Here is a 14,545-nt window from a genome sequence, read left to right as displayed (position 1 = left end):
GATCAGTTTGACCAAGGGTTGATCCAAACAGGACTTGATGTTTGGATGTGTGGAAGTGAGCGAGAAGTCCTGGTGAGTGAAGCTAGGCAAGGGAAAGTCCTAGTTGTAGGCTAGGCAAAGGGAAGTCCTGATTTGGAGGATCAGGCGGAAGTCTTGGCGGAGTCAAGTGCACCAGGTGAAGTCTGGGCTGGTCTAGGTGACCGAGTCGCAACAGAAGTCTGGGCCGGTCTAGGTGACCGAGTCGCAGCAGAAGTCTGGGCTGGTCTGGGTGACCGAGTCGCAGTAGAAGTCTGGGTTGGTTAGAGAGAATCGAACCGCAGCAAAAATCTTGGGGGGCTAGGATAGAGCCGAGCACAAGTCCAACAAGTCTGGAGGACTTGGTTGGCATAAATTCTCCTGAGTGGAGTGGGTAAGAGCACGTTTCTAGAGTGGAACAGGAGACGTCAAACTAACCCAGTATTTCGGTAGAAATCCGAAGTTAGACCCACAAGGTAAAGCTAGGTTGGCTTGGTTGTTTTCATGCTTGTTTTGCAGGAACCATAATGCAGGGTCAACTTCAACGGGTCATAACTTTTGACTCAGGACTTGAAACGAGGCACGGTCGGATGCGTTAGAAAGCCCTTTCAGAGATCTACAAAAAAGGATTCTAGAGTCGACTCAAATTCTATCTAGAGTCGACTCAGAAGGGCACTTGAGTCGACTCAGAAGGGCATTTGAGTCGACTCGGACAGCAGATAACGAGCAGGATGAAGTTCTATCTGCCACGCAAGCTGGAGTCGACCCAGATATGGATCTGAGTCGACTCAAGACCATTATAAAAGGTCGTGAACGTGCAGAAGCAAAGGCATTCAAGTGATTAACCTCCCTGCTCAACAAGTGGTGATTCTGAACACGAAAGGGGCCAGACGCTTGCGACCGGGGAAGATCCAGGAGGAGTGCGCGGCGCTCGGACTTCTAGATCGGCAGCTACTGTTTGGTTATCTATTTTCTATTTGTTCTTACTTGTTCTTATTTTATTGTAACTATTTTTGGACTGTAAGACAGGTTTTTCCGCCTCCGAACAACTTCGGAAAGGAGACCACTAGTGGACGGGCGCCTCCCGTACATAGGCCTTGGATGTACTAACCCTGGGGGGTTAGGAACCAAGTAAATCCGCGGGTCCTTATGTTTTGTGTTCTAATATTCCGCTGCGAGTTTTGATAGATTCAACGAATAAATTTTGTAAAAGCGACACGCGCTATTCATCTCCCTCTAGCGCGTACATCGATCCTACATTTATCAATGATATTCTCATATATTCTCGATCAGAGACAGAGCATGAGCAGCGTCTCTGCATTCTACTCGAGATATTACGTCGGGAGCAGCTGTACGTAAAGTTCAGCGAATGTGCTTTCTGGTTATCATCGGTGGGATTTCTCGGGCACGTGGTATCCAGCAGAGGGATTTCTGTTGATCCTCAGAAGATTGAGACTATTACTAGTTGGGAGCAGCCGAAGGTTCAGGAGGTCCGTAGTTTTCTGGGTTTAGCAGGATATTATCAGAGATTTGTTGATCTCACGTCTTGCTACACCGCTGACTCGGCTAACCAAAAAGGGAGCGAAGTTCGTTTGGTCAGAGGCTTGCGAGACTAGCTTCCAAGAGCTTAAGCAGTGGTTAGTGAGCGCTCTGATTCTTGTGATTCCTTCTGGCGAGGATGGATTCCCACTTTACACAGATGCATCATTCGAGGGACTTGGTGTGGTATTGATGCAGCGTGATCGGGTAGTCGCTTATGCTTCTCATCAGTTGAAAGACCACGAGAAGAACTATCGTGTGCATGATTTGGAGCTTGCTGCTATTATCTTCGCTCTGAAGATTTGACGACACTACTTATATGGAGTTACCTTCGAGATTTTTACCGATCATAAAAGCCTGAAGTATTTGTTCATCTAGAAAGAATTGAACCTCAGACAGAGACGCTGGATAGATTATCTGAAGGATTACGATTGTACCATTAGCTACCACCCAGGTAAAGCTAATATAATCGCAGATGCACTTAGTCGGAAGTCACATGGGATTCTGGCTAGTCAGATGGTAGCCATCACTGATCTGATTTGACAGTTTTTAGAGTTGGGACTGATAGAACATAGTCGGACTCAGTATGGTGTTCTAGTTTCGATGGTTGCTCAGTCACCTATAGTGGAGAAGATTAAGTTGGCTCAGGCTAGTGATCAACATCTGCAGTTTATACGCAGCAGGATGGACTCCGGACAACAGTTAGAGTTCTCATGTGACGCAGAGGGGATAGTTCGATTTCGAGGTCGACTTTGTGTTTCTGAGCAACTTCTAGTTAAAGATGAATTGCTACAAGAGGCACATCATTCGAGGTTCGCGATACATCCGGGTGGTAATCGTATGTATCGAGACCTTAAGTGCCTCTATTGGTGGGATGACATGAAGAGAGACATCGCAGATTTTGTTGCGAGGTGTTTAGTCTGTCAGCAGGTGAAGGCTGAACACCAGAGACCAGCAGGATTACTTCAGAAGATACCATTGCTTGAGTGGAAGTAGGAACACATCACTATGGACTTCGTTACTGGTTTGCCCAAGACCCGCAAAGGGCATGATGCGATTTGGGTAATCGTCTATCGGTTAACCAAATCCACTCATTTCCTTCTGATACGTCGGATAGATTCACTGGATCGTCTAGCTGGCATTTATTGTCGAGAGAGTATCAGATTACACGGTGTACCTGCTAGTATTATTTCTAATAGAGATCCGTGGTTTACTTCCCGGTTTTGGCAGAGTCTGCAGTAGACATTGGGCACAGAGCTCCACTTTAGTACAACATTCCATCCGCAGATAGACGGTCAGTCAGAGCGCACTATCCAGACTCTGGAGGACTAATTGCAAGCGTGCGTTATGGATTTTGGTGGCAGTTGGGAGGATCACTTGCATTTAATAGAGTTTGCGTATAATAACAGCTATCATTCTACTATTCAGATGGCTTCATTCGAGGCATTGTATGGTACACCCTGTCGATCTCCGGTATTGTGGGAGGAGGTCGGCGAGCAACAATTATTGGGTCCACAGAGTATACAGCACGAGACAGAGCTTGCATTGACCTATTGGGTCCACATATGATGTATATATATATTAATGAGTTGGCAACCTAACTTTTATGCAAATATCAATAAGTTAATAGCATAATGTGATAGCTATATATATGTGATATATAATTGATATACTTGATACCTACCATTAGAACTAAGGATAGTTTGTTGGACTCTCTCTAAAGTTGCTCTTAAGACGGCTGTCCGAAAAATTTCAGCAGCATCTACCCTGTAACAATTCAACTTTCCGTGAATACATTTAATATAAGGCTCACACGGCCACAATCCACACATCACAAAGTACATAACAGATACTAAACTACATGAATAAGATCTCACACGACCACAAACTAGTAAACTAACACATGCACAAAAACCAAAACGTGTATACAAAAAATCCACACAAGATAATAAAAAGTTCTGCAGCAGAAACATAACAAGATCCAAATCTACCCAAATACAAACATAAGTCCAAATCTCAAATACACACCAAAAACTCTACAAGTCCACGAATAAGTGCACAACCAAACACAACCAAAATCCATACGAAGTAAAACCACAAGATAAATTCTCCTGCTGTGAGATGGGGGCAGTCCGGCAGAACTCCAAGCTCTAAAGTATAATCCTATCTGCTACCTGGGGAAGAATAAAAGACACCCCAGGGTCTGGGTAGTGAGTATAAAATACTCAGTGAAATACAAGATAGAAGTGCACAACATAAATATCAACAGAGATATCAAAGGATATACAGTCTCTCCAAATGATACATAAGTCAATACTACTTAACAGGTAATAAAAATCATGTGAATTCAAACAATGCATGTAATGTCATACAATGCAACAATGCATATATCAAACAAGTGCAACAGTCACACACAAAGATACTGTAAACAACAAATGCAGTATAATAATCTACAAACAAATGCATGCATATATGCAACACACATCACATGCAATCATGCATGGTCACTGTTTGCACTCGTCATCCCCAGTCACCCACCCAGTGCAGTGAACTGAGGCGCACGACAGGACAACTGCACAGGCTCCAACAACAAACCACTACTAATCAAGTGAGGAGAGGGCAGTATCTCAGGAGGGCTATCTAGCTAGTCCTGGTTGCACCCAACATAGCACAACAAATGCTCTCACCCCTGTCCCACCACAACACGGTGTCAGGTGAGTGCCAACAACAACAACAACAGCCAACAACACCTACTACTAGCATGTAGATGTTATGATGCTCAACTCAACAAATAATGCCTACATCTACTCTGGCATAATCAACATAAATCAGGATAAGTCATCACAGATCAATGATACATAATTGAGACTGTATTGACAACAAATAGATCATATCAAAGGTCAACAGACATGTATCAAGCAACGAGTGAAATAAGGATATCAACAAGATAACTAGCATGAGTAATAAGGATAACAACAAATAATTAATAATAATTGTATAATAAGTCATGCACTATGAACAAACCTGTATTGACCAAGTACAGGGGTACCCACCTGATCTGACGAACGTCAATAAAAGAACCCCTAGAAAAATACAACACTCGTATATATCAGGATCAACAAGTCAAGGTTCTGCAAATTACAACATACAATACTAAATACAATAATACATTCAATTTTACCTAAAAACAACCCTAACCACAATTCAATTAAAACTATAATCCAATTGGATTCATAATCCAATTGTTACCTCCAAATCCCACTAACCTAATCCAATCCAACCCATCCAATTAACTCATGCTAATTAAACATGAGCAAAAGATCTCAACACTAATTGATCTTCAACTAGATCTAAACCAACTGATCAAATCAAATTGATACAAGTTAGTTTAGACTCAAGCTAAGGATCAACATAAACCTAATCAAACTAATTGGGTTCATGTCAACACTTGCAACAAAGTAAACCAACAAATCAAACTTAACAACAATTAAATGGAACAACCCCTATAATTCCAATCATTAAACCTAGCATCTAAAACCCAATTAAACCAATCAAATCCATAATCCCCTTGGTTACAATCGAATCCACCAATTCGAAAGCTAAACCAAATCCAAAACAACCTACAATTTATTATTGAAACAGAGCTTAATCGCATTCAAGAACAGATTTGAAATAGATCAAATCTCAATTTCCAATACCAATATATCTCTATCAATTCCAACGAGTTGTGAGCTCAAGCAAATCAAAGATCTGACAGAAATCGAAGAAATCCAACACAATCAATAAAGGTCAAAACCTAGCTCTCGCCTCTGTTGCATATCGCCACCTAAACCCGATCTCCATAACAACTCACCGACAGAAGCTCTTGGTTACTACAAACCTCCAAGACCGACTCCTATGATCCAGCGTACCAAGATTCAAGCTGCAACACGCGAGCTCGGCGAAGAACAGTGATCGCGATCGCGGTCACCTTTTTAATCGATTTCTTAACGAGTTTTGGGTTTAACCCAACCCGAACCACTAACCACTAACTAATTGGGCTTTAATGGGCTACTTTAATTTAGGCTTTAATTGGCTAAATGGAGCTAATATTAATTGGCTTCATTAAACCTTAATGACAAATTATTAGAGGTAAAGTTTATTTACCTCATTTAACCTCAAAATTTCTTGTATCTTACAGCTCTGATACTACTTGTTAGGACCCATGCGAGTTAGAGGGGGGTGAATAGCTCCGATCGCTTCTTGTCTTGAACTTATGCTCATCGCTTGAATGTGCAACGAAAACCTTGATTCAAACGTGACTCCACATGCACAACTTCTGGATTTTACTTGGTATCCGCCTCCTTGAGATAACTAATCCAAGGGCCCACTCCGAGCTATCTACCTCCACTATGAACTCATTTTCGGATACTTTCCCTAGGCAGAGAAGTCTCTCACAAGTTTGTTCTTATAAGAACATAATTTACAATAAGAAATAGGAATACAAATACAAATTAAAGCAAAAATACCTTTACAAATGAAATCTTGCTTTGGATGATTTCTTGTTGCTTAGAATAGCCTATTGTTGGTATGGAAATGCAGCAACACTTTGTCCTTAAACCCCCAAGAATTGGCACCTTCTCCTACAAATAAAATCTTACTTATACAGTTGAAGTTTGGGTTGATTTCCACCTATTAGTCAACTGATATCCTCTACCAGTCGATTGATATGGTCAGCGACCAAATAACGACTTTTGAACCATCAAAAATCTGCCTAATTTTATCGATTTTCAAATATCAATCAATTGATTTTCTAATCAGTTAACTGATTGACCAATCAATCAACTAATTTGCCAATCAATCAAATTGATTCACTTCTATACACTTTAAAACAGCATCAATCGACTAATTACCTTGATCAATCGATTGATTCTCCTGATCAGTTGAATCGATTTACTTCTATTCAGTTCTGATCCAAATTAGTTGACTGATACACAATCAATCAAATCAATTTGAATAAAAAGATACATCTCTGAATGAGCTTCATTTAGCACCAAAGATCGTCCCGTTTCAATATCCGAGTCAAAAGTTATGACCTTCGGAAGTTTGCTATATCGTTTTCAACTTTACATGACATCCGGTCATCCTTGACCTACCAAGATGTCTCGTTGCCTAGCATATGGTCAACCTCGACCTGTCAGGACTTCAAATCACCAAGTGTTTGATCAATCTTGATTCACTTAGACTTTCCTCTTGTCAACTTCCTTATTAGACTTCTGATCAATAAGTGTTCAGTCAACCTTGATCCACATGGACTTTCCATCTCATGCCAAGTGTCTAGTCAACCTTGGCCCACTTAGACTTTCTTCTTACCAACTTCCTTATTAGACTACCGATCATCAAGTGTTCGGTCAACCTTGACCCACTTGGATTTTTCATCTCGTTCCAAGTGTTTGGTCCTCCATGACCCATTTGGACTTCCCATCTCGTGCTAAGTGTCTGGTCCTCCATGACCCACTTGGACTTTCTACTTTCAAGTATTCGGTTAACCTGACCTATTTGACACCTAACCAATATATTGATCAAATATCAAAACTCAACTCGAGTCAAATCGAGCTTGGTCACTTGGTCAACTTTCATCCGAGGTTAATTGCACCAACACAAACCAGGTCTTTCCATATAATCCTCCAAATTAAGTCTTCCTGTCTAGTCCCCAGCCAAGACTTTCACTGTTTAGTTGCAACTAGGGCTTTCCTGTACTACCTGCACATTCGGTTTCATTTATTAGATTACATGACACAATTTAAACCTTTTGTTATTATCAAAACTCAGGTTCGATCATCTGGTGCTCCTTGCACCAACATATCCCTCTTGAGCGCATATACACTCTTTGGGAATTTTCCCATCCACAAACATCCTTGTCGACCCCCTCATTGGTTGGATACATGTTCACCCCCATTTAGCCATGTAATTGGTAATAACCACCTTAATGGAAGGATGGTTATGACGATGTGGATAATTATAATTTACAACTAGTGTAATAGAAGAAGTAGGGTTGCAGGATAAAAGAAGGAAGGAGAAGTAGAGTTGCAGGATAAAAAGAGGAAGGAGATACGCAAACTCACAACCTTTCAGTTCTCTGCTTTCCTATTTTCCAACTATGGCAAACTTAAGCATCGGAGGAGTTTATAACTGATGCCCTCTCACCTATGTTACTATGTAGGAGGTAAACAACGAAGCTTACTACTCTATTGGTCACAACTCACGTGGAGCACAGTGGGGTGGGGAGGAAATGAATTCATGCAAAGCTTAGGTGATAAAATTGAAAGTTATCATTTCTTACTAAAACTTCAAGGTCCCTAAAACATTCAAATATACTTCATCATCAAACAAACAAAAAAGTTAATACTGATTCACGATTCATATACTTTCATCATTTATTGTCTTACCATTTATTTAGCATTTTGTTTATTAATGGCAGGACATCCAACGATATTACTGTCTCAACATAACGAAGTTGATGCAAACCTCCCCAATCACATCTACAAATCCAAACCAGCCAGGATACTCCAAATCCAATGCAGTAGTACCTCAGAGACACCTACGAAGACACCATACCAAACAAGCAAATTACTGACGACGCATAACAAACACATGGAAACGGGTTCAACTTGCCGGATACTGGGTGACAGCATTCAGGATCTCGTTAAACGAAACAATCCCAACTAAGGTATCATCTTCCTTGTCGGCATCGATCACCCATACATGGGTTGCCCGGTAGGACAACATCTGTGCCATGACGGCCGCCAGCGAGCTGGTATTCTTGCAGGTCAGTGGTGCACTCCGCCCACGATACATGCTCCTCAATCTCCGCAGTGGCATTTCGTTCGCTTGACTAGCTGTGAACCCCATGCTTCTGCTGCTGAACTTTTGACGCCTTGGCGAAGCTTCACCCCCTGCATTCTGCGGTGGCGAGTTGATAGAGAAGTCAGGAACAGAATCTGGAGCAGCACCGTAGTCTTCAGCTCCCAACACAAACTGTCCGGCAGACAAATTTGCCATAGCCCATGCGGCAGCCCAGTAGTTACACTTCCATAACTTGTAAGCAGATATATCTCCGATGATGTTGTGGGTGCCATCCGAGTTTGTCTTGACGACTGCAATTGCACATGGATTGTGGGGAATCTTTCTGATAGCTTCAAGTGTAGGCCAGAAGGCATCAATATAAGAATAGTTTGAACTGATGGCTCCAAGAGAGGATATAGAAGACAGAGGAAGAGGAGCCAGAGCACCAAGGCAGCCGATTAGGAAACGAACTACATCTTCACGGGAGAGGCAGCAATATTTATTCTCATGGAGGGCAGAAGATGACGGCCGATCGCTGTTGCTTGCTCCGCCTACCGATGAACTCTGAGTGCTCTTGAGCCATTTGCCATTGTAAAGAACAGAAAATCGCTTGCTGAAGCCTCTCCACATGACACTTTTGCGAACTAGGAGCCATTTCACACCTTGCTTCATCATGTCGAGTGCATCAATTAACCTTAGAATCAATCAAAGCAGAAAATAAAGATTATCATCAGTAGGATAAAACTATCATAGTAATTCAGATTATGTATTACTATCGTAGCACAATTATCAGTAGGATAAAACTAGTTTCACGATGATCTAATAAGAGCAAATAAAGATTAAAATACAATACAATACAAAATTGATGGAATTCATTCAAATTCGATCAAGTAAAGAGCAAAACTAATTGAAATAGATTAAAATTTTAATCAAATTGAGATAAATTTGAAAATGTTGACCGATTTACCTTTCTCTTTAATCCCACCTTCATTCTCAAGGAATTCAAGCATCCTTTCCCTCTAAAACTGCCTTATTCTTGGCACAACTTGAGATTCACCTTACCACAAGATTAAACATCATTCATTCATCTTTGTCATCATTCGTTAGATTCAACACGTCATTTATCTTTCTCAATTATCAATCATGTTCGTGCATGGTTATTAAGAATTGAGAGATTATTAGGGATTGAGAAAGAACATCAAAATCTCAATCGGTCAATAAAGAGCATGAAACTAGCCTCTAACTAGAAACTAGCTAAACCCTATACCATTAAATATTAAACAATCACACTTTCATTAAAAAATATATTTAACAATATAATGTTATTTATTAATCTATACTAAAAAATATGATTTTATTGATGGTTCAAATCTATTTTTAGTATTATTCATTTTTTATACCAAGAAGTATGATATTATTTGTATATTGTATCAATAATAATTTGATATGTAGACATATAATAGGTATTCTTCAAGATTTTAAAAGATCTATCATAATGACATATATGATTTTTTAAAAATATCTTCCTCTCTTTTTCTGCCAATTCTAAATTCTAATTTCACTTATTCTACTGATCCCGTACAGCTAATATTGGATTCTTTGACTATTTGATCCTGATCCCAATACAAATTTTTACAACTATGATTAAAACATACACCAGCAGCCTTCAAAGAAAAACAAATCATCCTTGTAGACAAATAAACCTAGAAAACAATTTGCTTCTAGGAGTTGTGAGAAATGGACAGGAAAAGAAAAGATTTAATACAACAACAAGCTATAATTTACAAATATTCTGACATCTTGTTCTATCATTGAACAAAATTAAATAGCACAGTGGTAAATACAAAATGTAACTCTTTTTTCAAAGATCAAGCAATTATTAATGACAAAAGCAGATCATCCACAAGGAGAAAATAAAGTCGCCTTGAACTTTTTCTGTTACTAAACTCAATACCAAAAAATCCCAGAAGTAGAGGATGAAATTATCCGTAACAAAATAGATGACGTGCATAAACCTCATTGAAGATGTGTGGGTGTACAGTAGAGAAACTTAGACTAGATACCTTCCATGGTAAATAATCAAAATGAGTATGCAAGTAAAGTCATATATGGTCATGGCTCCACGGAGGAGCTAAATCCAATTAAGTACCACAAATAATAAATAGCAATACATAACTCAAAATATTCAATATATATTTATCAATGCCTATAACTCCCTGAAGGATTTAATTCTGATCAATACCACTTGCAAGAAATCAACATTCCTAAGGAAATCATTTAATATTGATCGGAATGTGCCTGACGCAAATCATTGTTATTTATACACTTGATTGATGGAAGGCTGCATTTACCTTATAGTGACTGTTGCAAACAATTTGATACAAGTTTAACAAGTTACATAAATGCTATGCAAGATGCAAAGGACATGAAAAAGGTATAAGGTTCCTTTACAATCTGAATGAAAATTTAAATTTATTTTGTAATGCATTGTCTTAATTGATATAAGAAGTCAAAAAGATAAATCAAAAGAAAATGAAAAGAAGCATATGATATAATATTCCAAAGCAAGGTGATTTATCAATGTTAAGGGAATTTCTGAAATGCACTATGCATGTTTTCAATTTTTCTTGGAACTGGAATAGAGTAGCCTTCCTACACCTAGTGTTGTGCATGTTTCACTAGTAGTCAATCTGTACCAGGAATGACTCAGAATCTTTTATATGTTACCCTTCTAATTTCTGAAATTTAAAGATTATAAAAAGAGATTGATGCCTTGGTTCAATCTGCTCTTTACAGCTCAAAAATCCAAAACGTTATGGTTGCTTTACAGATAAAGATTTCCATCACAAATTCATTCTTACTCTTGGAGTAACATATAAATAATCTGGTAGAATTATGATTATCAATGTGTCATTCGGAAAGAAACTGAAACAAACTACAACCTCATATTCGTACTAAGATTTCAATTATCAGTCTAAAGGAAAATGTTTTCTAGTGAATAATGTCATCTATACTTTAGCCTATTTGTCAAATTTACAACAAACTTTCTTTAAAAAATCTAATCCCAAAGAATAAGATCAACCCAGCCATGCCATGCTTTCATGTTCCAATCAAACACTTCAATTTATGATGAAAGGAGAAGTGCATACATCAAAAAATCTATGGAGTAGTATGAGAGAAGCAACTTCACAACATCAGTTTGCAAATATCATGAAACAAAGGTCTTAAGTTAAGTGATTAGTATTAGCAATGTAGATCTGTAGAATGTAGATGGACATATCTCAGAATCTAAGAATACTATAGAAGTGCATTATTTGGGTGGTCATGAAGACCAATATGAATTATTTCAAGCCCTACCAACAGATAAAGAAAGCAGAATCCACAATCTATAATAATGACCCTATAAAATTAGTTGTATGAATCATCAACAATAATGTAACTAAAAAACTACACACATGAAGATGTAGTGGTGACAAATGAAACAGGACGCCCATGACCCCAGCCTGGCCTAACATAGTCTAGGCTGTGCTTGGGCCGGCTGCGACTTGGCTTGGCACAACCCATCAAAAATCAGGTTGTCTAGTGTTGGTCCTTACCTGAAAATTAGGTTAGGGGCAGCAGTGCAAACGAACCGAATCAAACTGAATAATATGAAGATATTGATATTTGAATTCAAATTCAAAAAATATATATGATATTTGAATTCGATTCAAAACTCGAAAATATAAATAATTTTGCCTCAAGCTTGGTTCGAAATAAAATTCGAGCTCGAGTTCGGTTCGAATTGTTCGAGCCTTGATTCGAGCAAAACCAAACTATAATTTGAAATGACTTAAATTTGAGTTCGGTTCGAATTATTCGAACCTTAATTTGAGCATATTTAAATTAAAATTATATAAAAATAACTAGAGTTCGATTCAAGTTCGGCTCGCGAGCAGCTTATGAATAATTGAACAAAATATTATGTGTTCAAATTCGGCTCGAAAAAATTATCGAACATGTTCGAGTCCGGTTCAAATTCGATAATTTCGAATACGAATCAAATAATTTCGAATTTACTCAAAAAGCTTGTGAGCATGCTCGATTTATTTGCACCCGTAGGCAGTAGAGACTCATCCCATAGAGCAGGCACGACATCATGCCTAACATGCCTATGAAGTGATTCAACCGCTAAAACCACCTAAAATGACTAAAATACCCATACTTTAAAAAAAATGCTATTTAGAGGATATTTTTGTCAAAATAAAGCCTACAATTATCAAATTAGCTCAAATTTTCCCTACAAATGATTTAATCCAAATTAAGATATGCCATTCATGTTATATTATTATTTTTATTATATTAAAGTAAAGACGTAATATTATATTTATGTAAATATCAAATTTTCTCTATTTTATTATTTTTTAAATGTGCCTTGCCTGTGGGCCTGAGCTGGCGCAGGCTGGGTCCATGCCAGGTGGCTAGGTGTGACATAAGGAGACAACCCCGTGCCGTGCCCGGCTGCCCTGGCCCGTTGAAACGTGGATGAAGAAGTTAGATTAAAAGAACAAACCGGAAAGCATAATTAGGTAGATATATGTTTCATCCGCATGATCACAACTCCAGCAAGATTGATGCTTCTTGCTTTATGATCAAATTAAGACAATAATGGTACAAATAAGATCAGTAACTAAGACTGCAACATTAACAAGTAGAGAGCTTGTTGGAGATGCAAGTTCGATAGCAAGCAAAACTAGAGGTCAATCAAATGAGAAGAAAGGAATTGAGAGCACGCTAAATGAATAAACAACAAACTTCCCCCTAATTTTAGATCGGACTACTCGATACCCCTAATAAGTGGTAAAAGAGATCGCACCTTGTTGCCGGATCCACCTCCTTCAAGAGGCCGTGGTTGGGCGTGACCAACTCGGAGACCGGCGTCCTCATGGCCTTCTCCCGATCGTCGTCGCCGGCGCTCGCTAGGAACGCGACGACGTCCAGGGAGTTGAGCATCCCAACGAACCTGTCAGCGGAAGGGGGAGGCGGCGGAGTGATGGGGGAATCTGGAGAGGGGCAGCGCCAGATGGTGATGGCTCCCTCGGCGGACTCCCCGATGGCGCGGACGGCCGCCTTGACGGACTGGGAGTCGGAGAACTGGACAAGCTCCGGCTTGCCGAGGGTGAGATCTCCGACGACGTGGTGAAGGAAGACGAGGGCCATGGGGAGGTGGGTGGCTAGGGGTCAGGAGAGGGAGTGGAGGAGGGTGAGATGGAGGAGGAGGAAGCCGGTGATGGGCTTGGACCGGGTGCAGGGGAGGGAGGAGACTACAGGTTCGAGAAGGAGATTGACGCCACCGGCGGAGCGAGCGGAAGGGACGGCGCCGGCCATGGCAGGGAAGAAATGCCCATCAAATAAATAAATTAAAAAAAAATCGAATTATTAATCGACAGAAGTCAAGAAGAGGAACAGGAGGAAGAGCAGCGAGAGGCAAGGACAGAGCAGAGCGGAACGGTGAGGAAAAAGATGCGTGTGCGTTCATTTAGTCAAACAATAATGGCAAAGCTGTAAATATCTTAATCGGGTAGGGTGGGCCAAATATTAATATAATTTAATAGATGTTTGACTCCGAATAACAATTCGAATTATTTTATTTTGGGTACGGTTCATGGGCTTACACCATAATGTCTTTCGAACAGGTTCCCCTGCAATGTTAGGGATGTGAACGCATAAGTGTGAGACTTTGATATGAAAAAGGCGATGAGTTTTTTATATTATATTTAAAGAATTTAAAATTTTTAAAATATTATGAGTAATGACCTCGATAAAAAAATTTTTATTAGATTGGATTAATCATCTTTAAAATTAATTGAATTATAAAAATTAAATATTGTTGAAGGAATGAGAAGTGTCTTGCAAATATTGTTGAAGGACGGTAGGGTGCACTAGAAGATGTAGGAGGGGATGGGGTGGAGTGAATAACAATCACTTCTTTTCGTTTTCATGTCGTTCTTGTAGGACCAAAAGCGATAGAGGAGGGGTGAATATCGATCGTTCATTTAAAATTTATCTTTTCTTTCCAAAAAACTTTTGAAGAAGAAGAGAAAGCTCGTACAAGAAATGAGGAAGATAATAACAAACTACCATCTTTTTAATATAAATGCAAGTATTAAAAAAATATACCGACAAC

General features: G+C 39.4%; 1 protein-coding gene across 1 annotated transcript; it reads right to left on the bottom strand.

Annotated features, from left to right (window-relative positions):
• Window positions 1-7,897: 7,897 nt before the first annotated feature.
• LOC141835238 (CBS domain-containing protein CBSX6-like) lies at window positions 7,898-13,847 on the bottom strand. The gene is made up of 2 exons (XM_074722667.1): window positions 13,235-13,847; window positions 7,898-9,073 (listed from the first exon to the last, which is right to left on the bottom strand). Exons 1-2 carry the CDS (start codon window positions 13,576-13,578, stop codon window positions 8,200-8,202), a joined length of 1,218 nt encoding a protein of 405 aa, XP_074578768.1. The 5' UTR covers window positions 13,579-13,847; the 3' UTR covers window positions 7,898-8,199.
• Window positions 13,848-14,545: the final 698 nt, after the last annotated feature.

This window comes from Curcuma longa, chromosome 9 (genome assembly GCF_044706935.1).
Source record: "Curcuma longa cultivar G26 ecotype Majalengka, Jawa Barat chromosome 9, ITB_CL_G26_1.1, whole genome shotgun sequence".
In the NCBI taxonomy this organism is placed as follows: domain Eukaryota; kingdom Viridiplantae; phylum Streptophyta; class Magnoliopsida; order Zingiberales; family Zingiberaceae; genus Curcuma; species Curcuma longa.
Note: the sequence above shows the minus strand (reverse complement) of the source record. Positions and strands in the feature narration are given on the sequence as shown.

Bases quoted from the DNA above. Each gene is read 5' to 3' on its own strand.
- LOC141835238 (XM_074722667.1), bottom strand. From the start codon at position 13,578: ATGGCCCTCGTCTTCCTTCACCACGTCGTCGGAGATCTCACCCTCGGC. The intron at 9,074-13,234 runs GTGCGATCTCTT...ATTGATTCTAAG, and splicing joins GAGGTGGATCCGGCAACAAG to GTTAATTGATGCACTCGACA.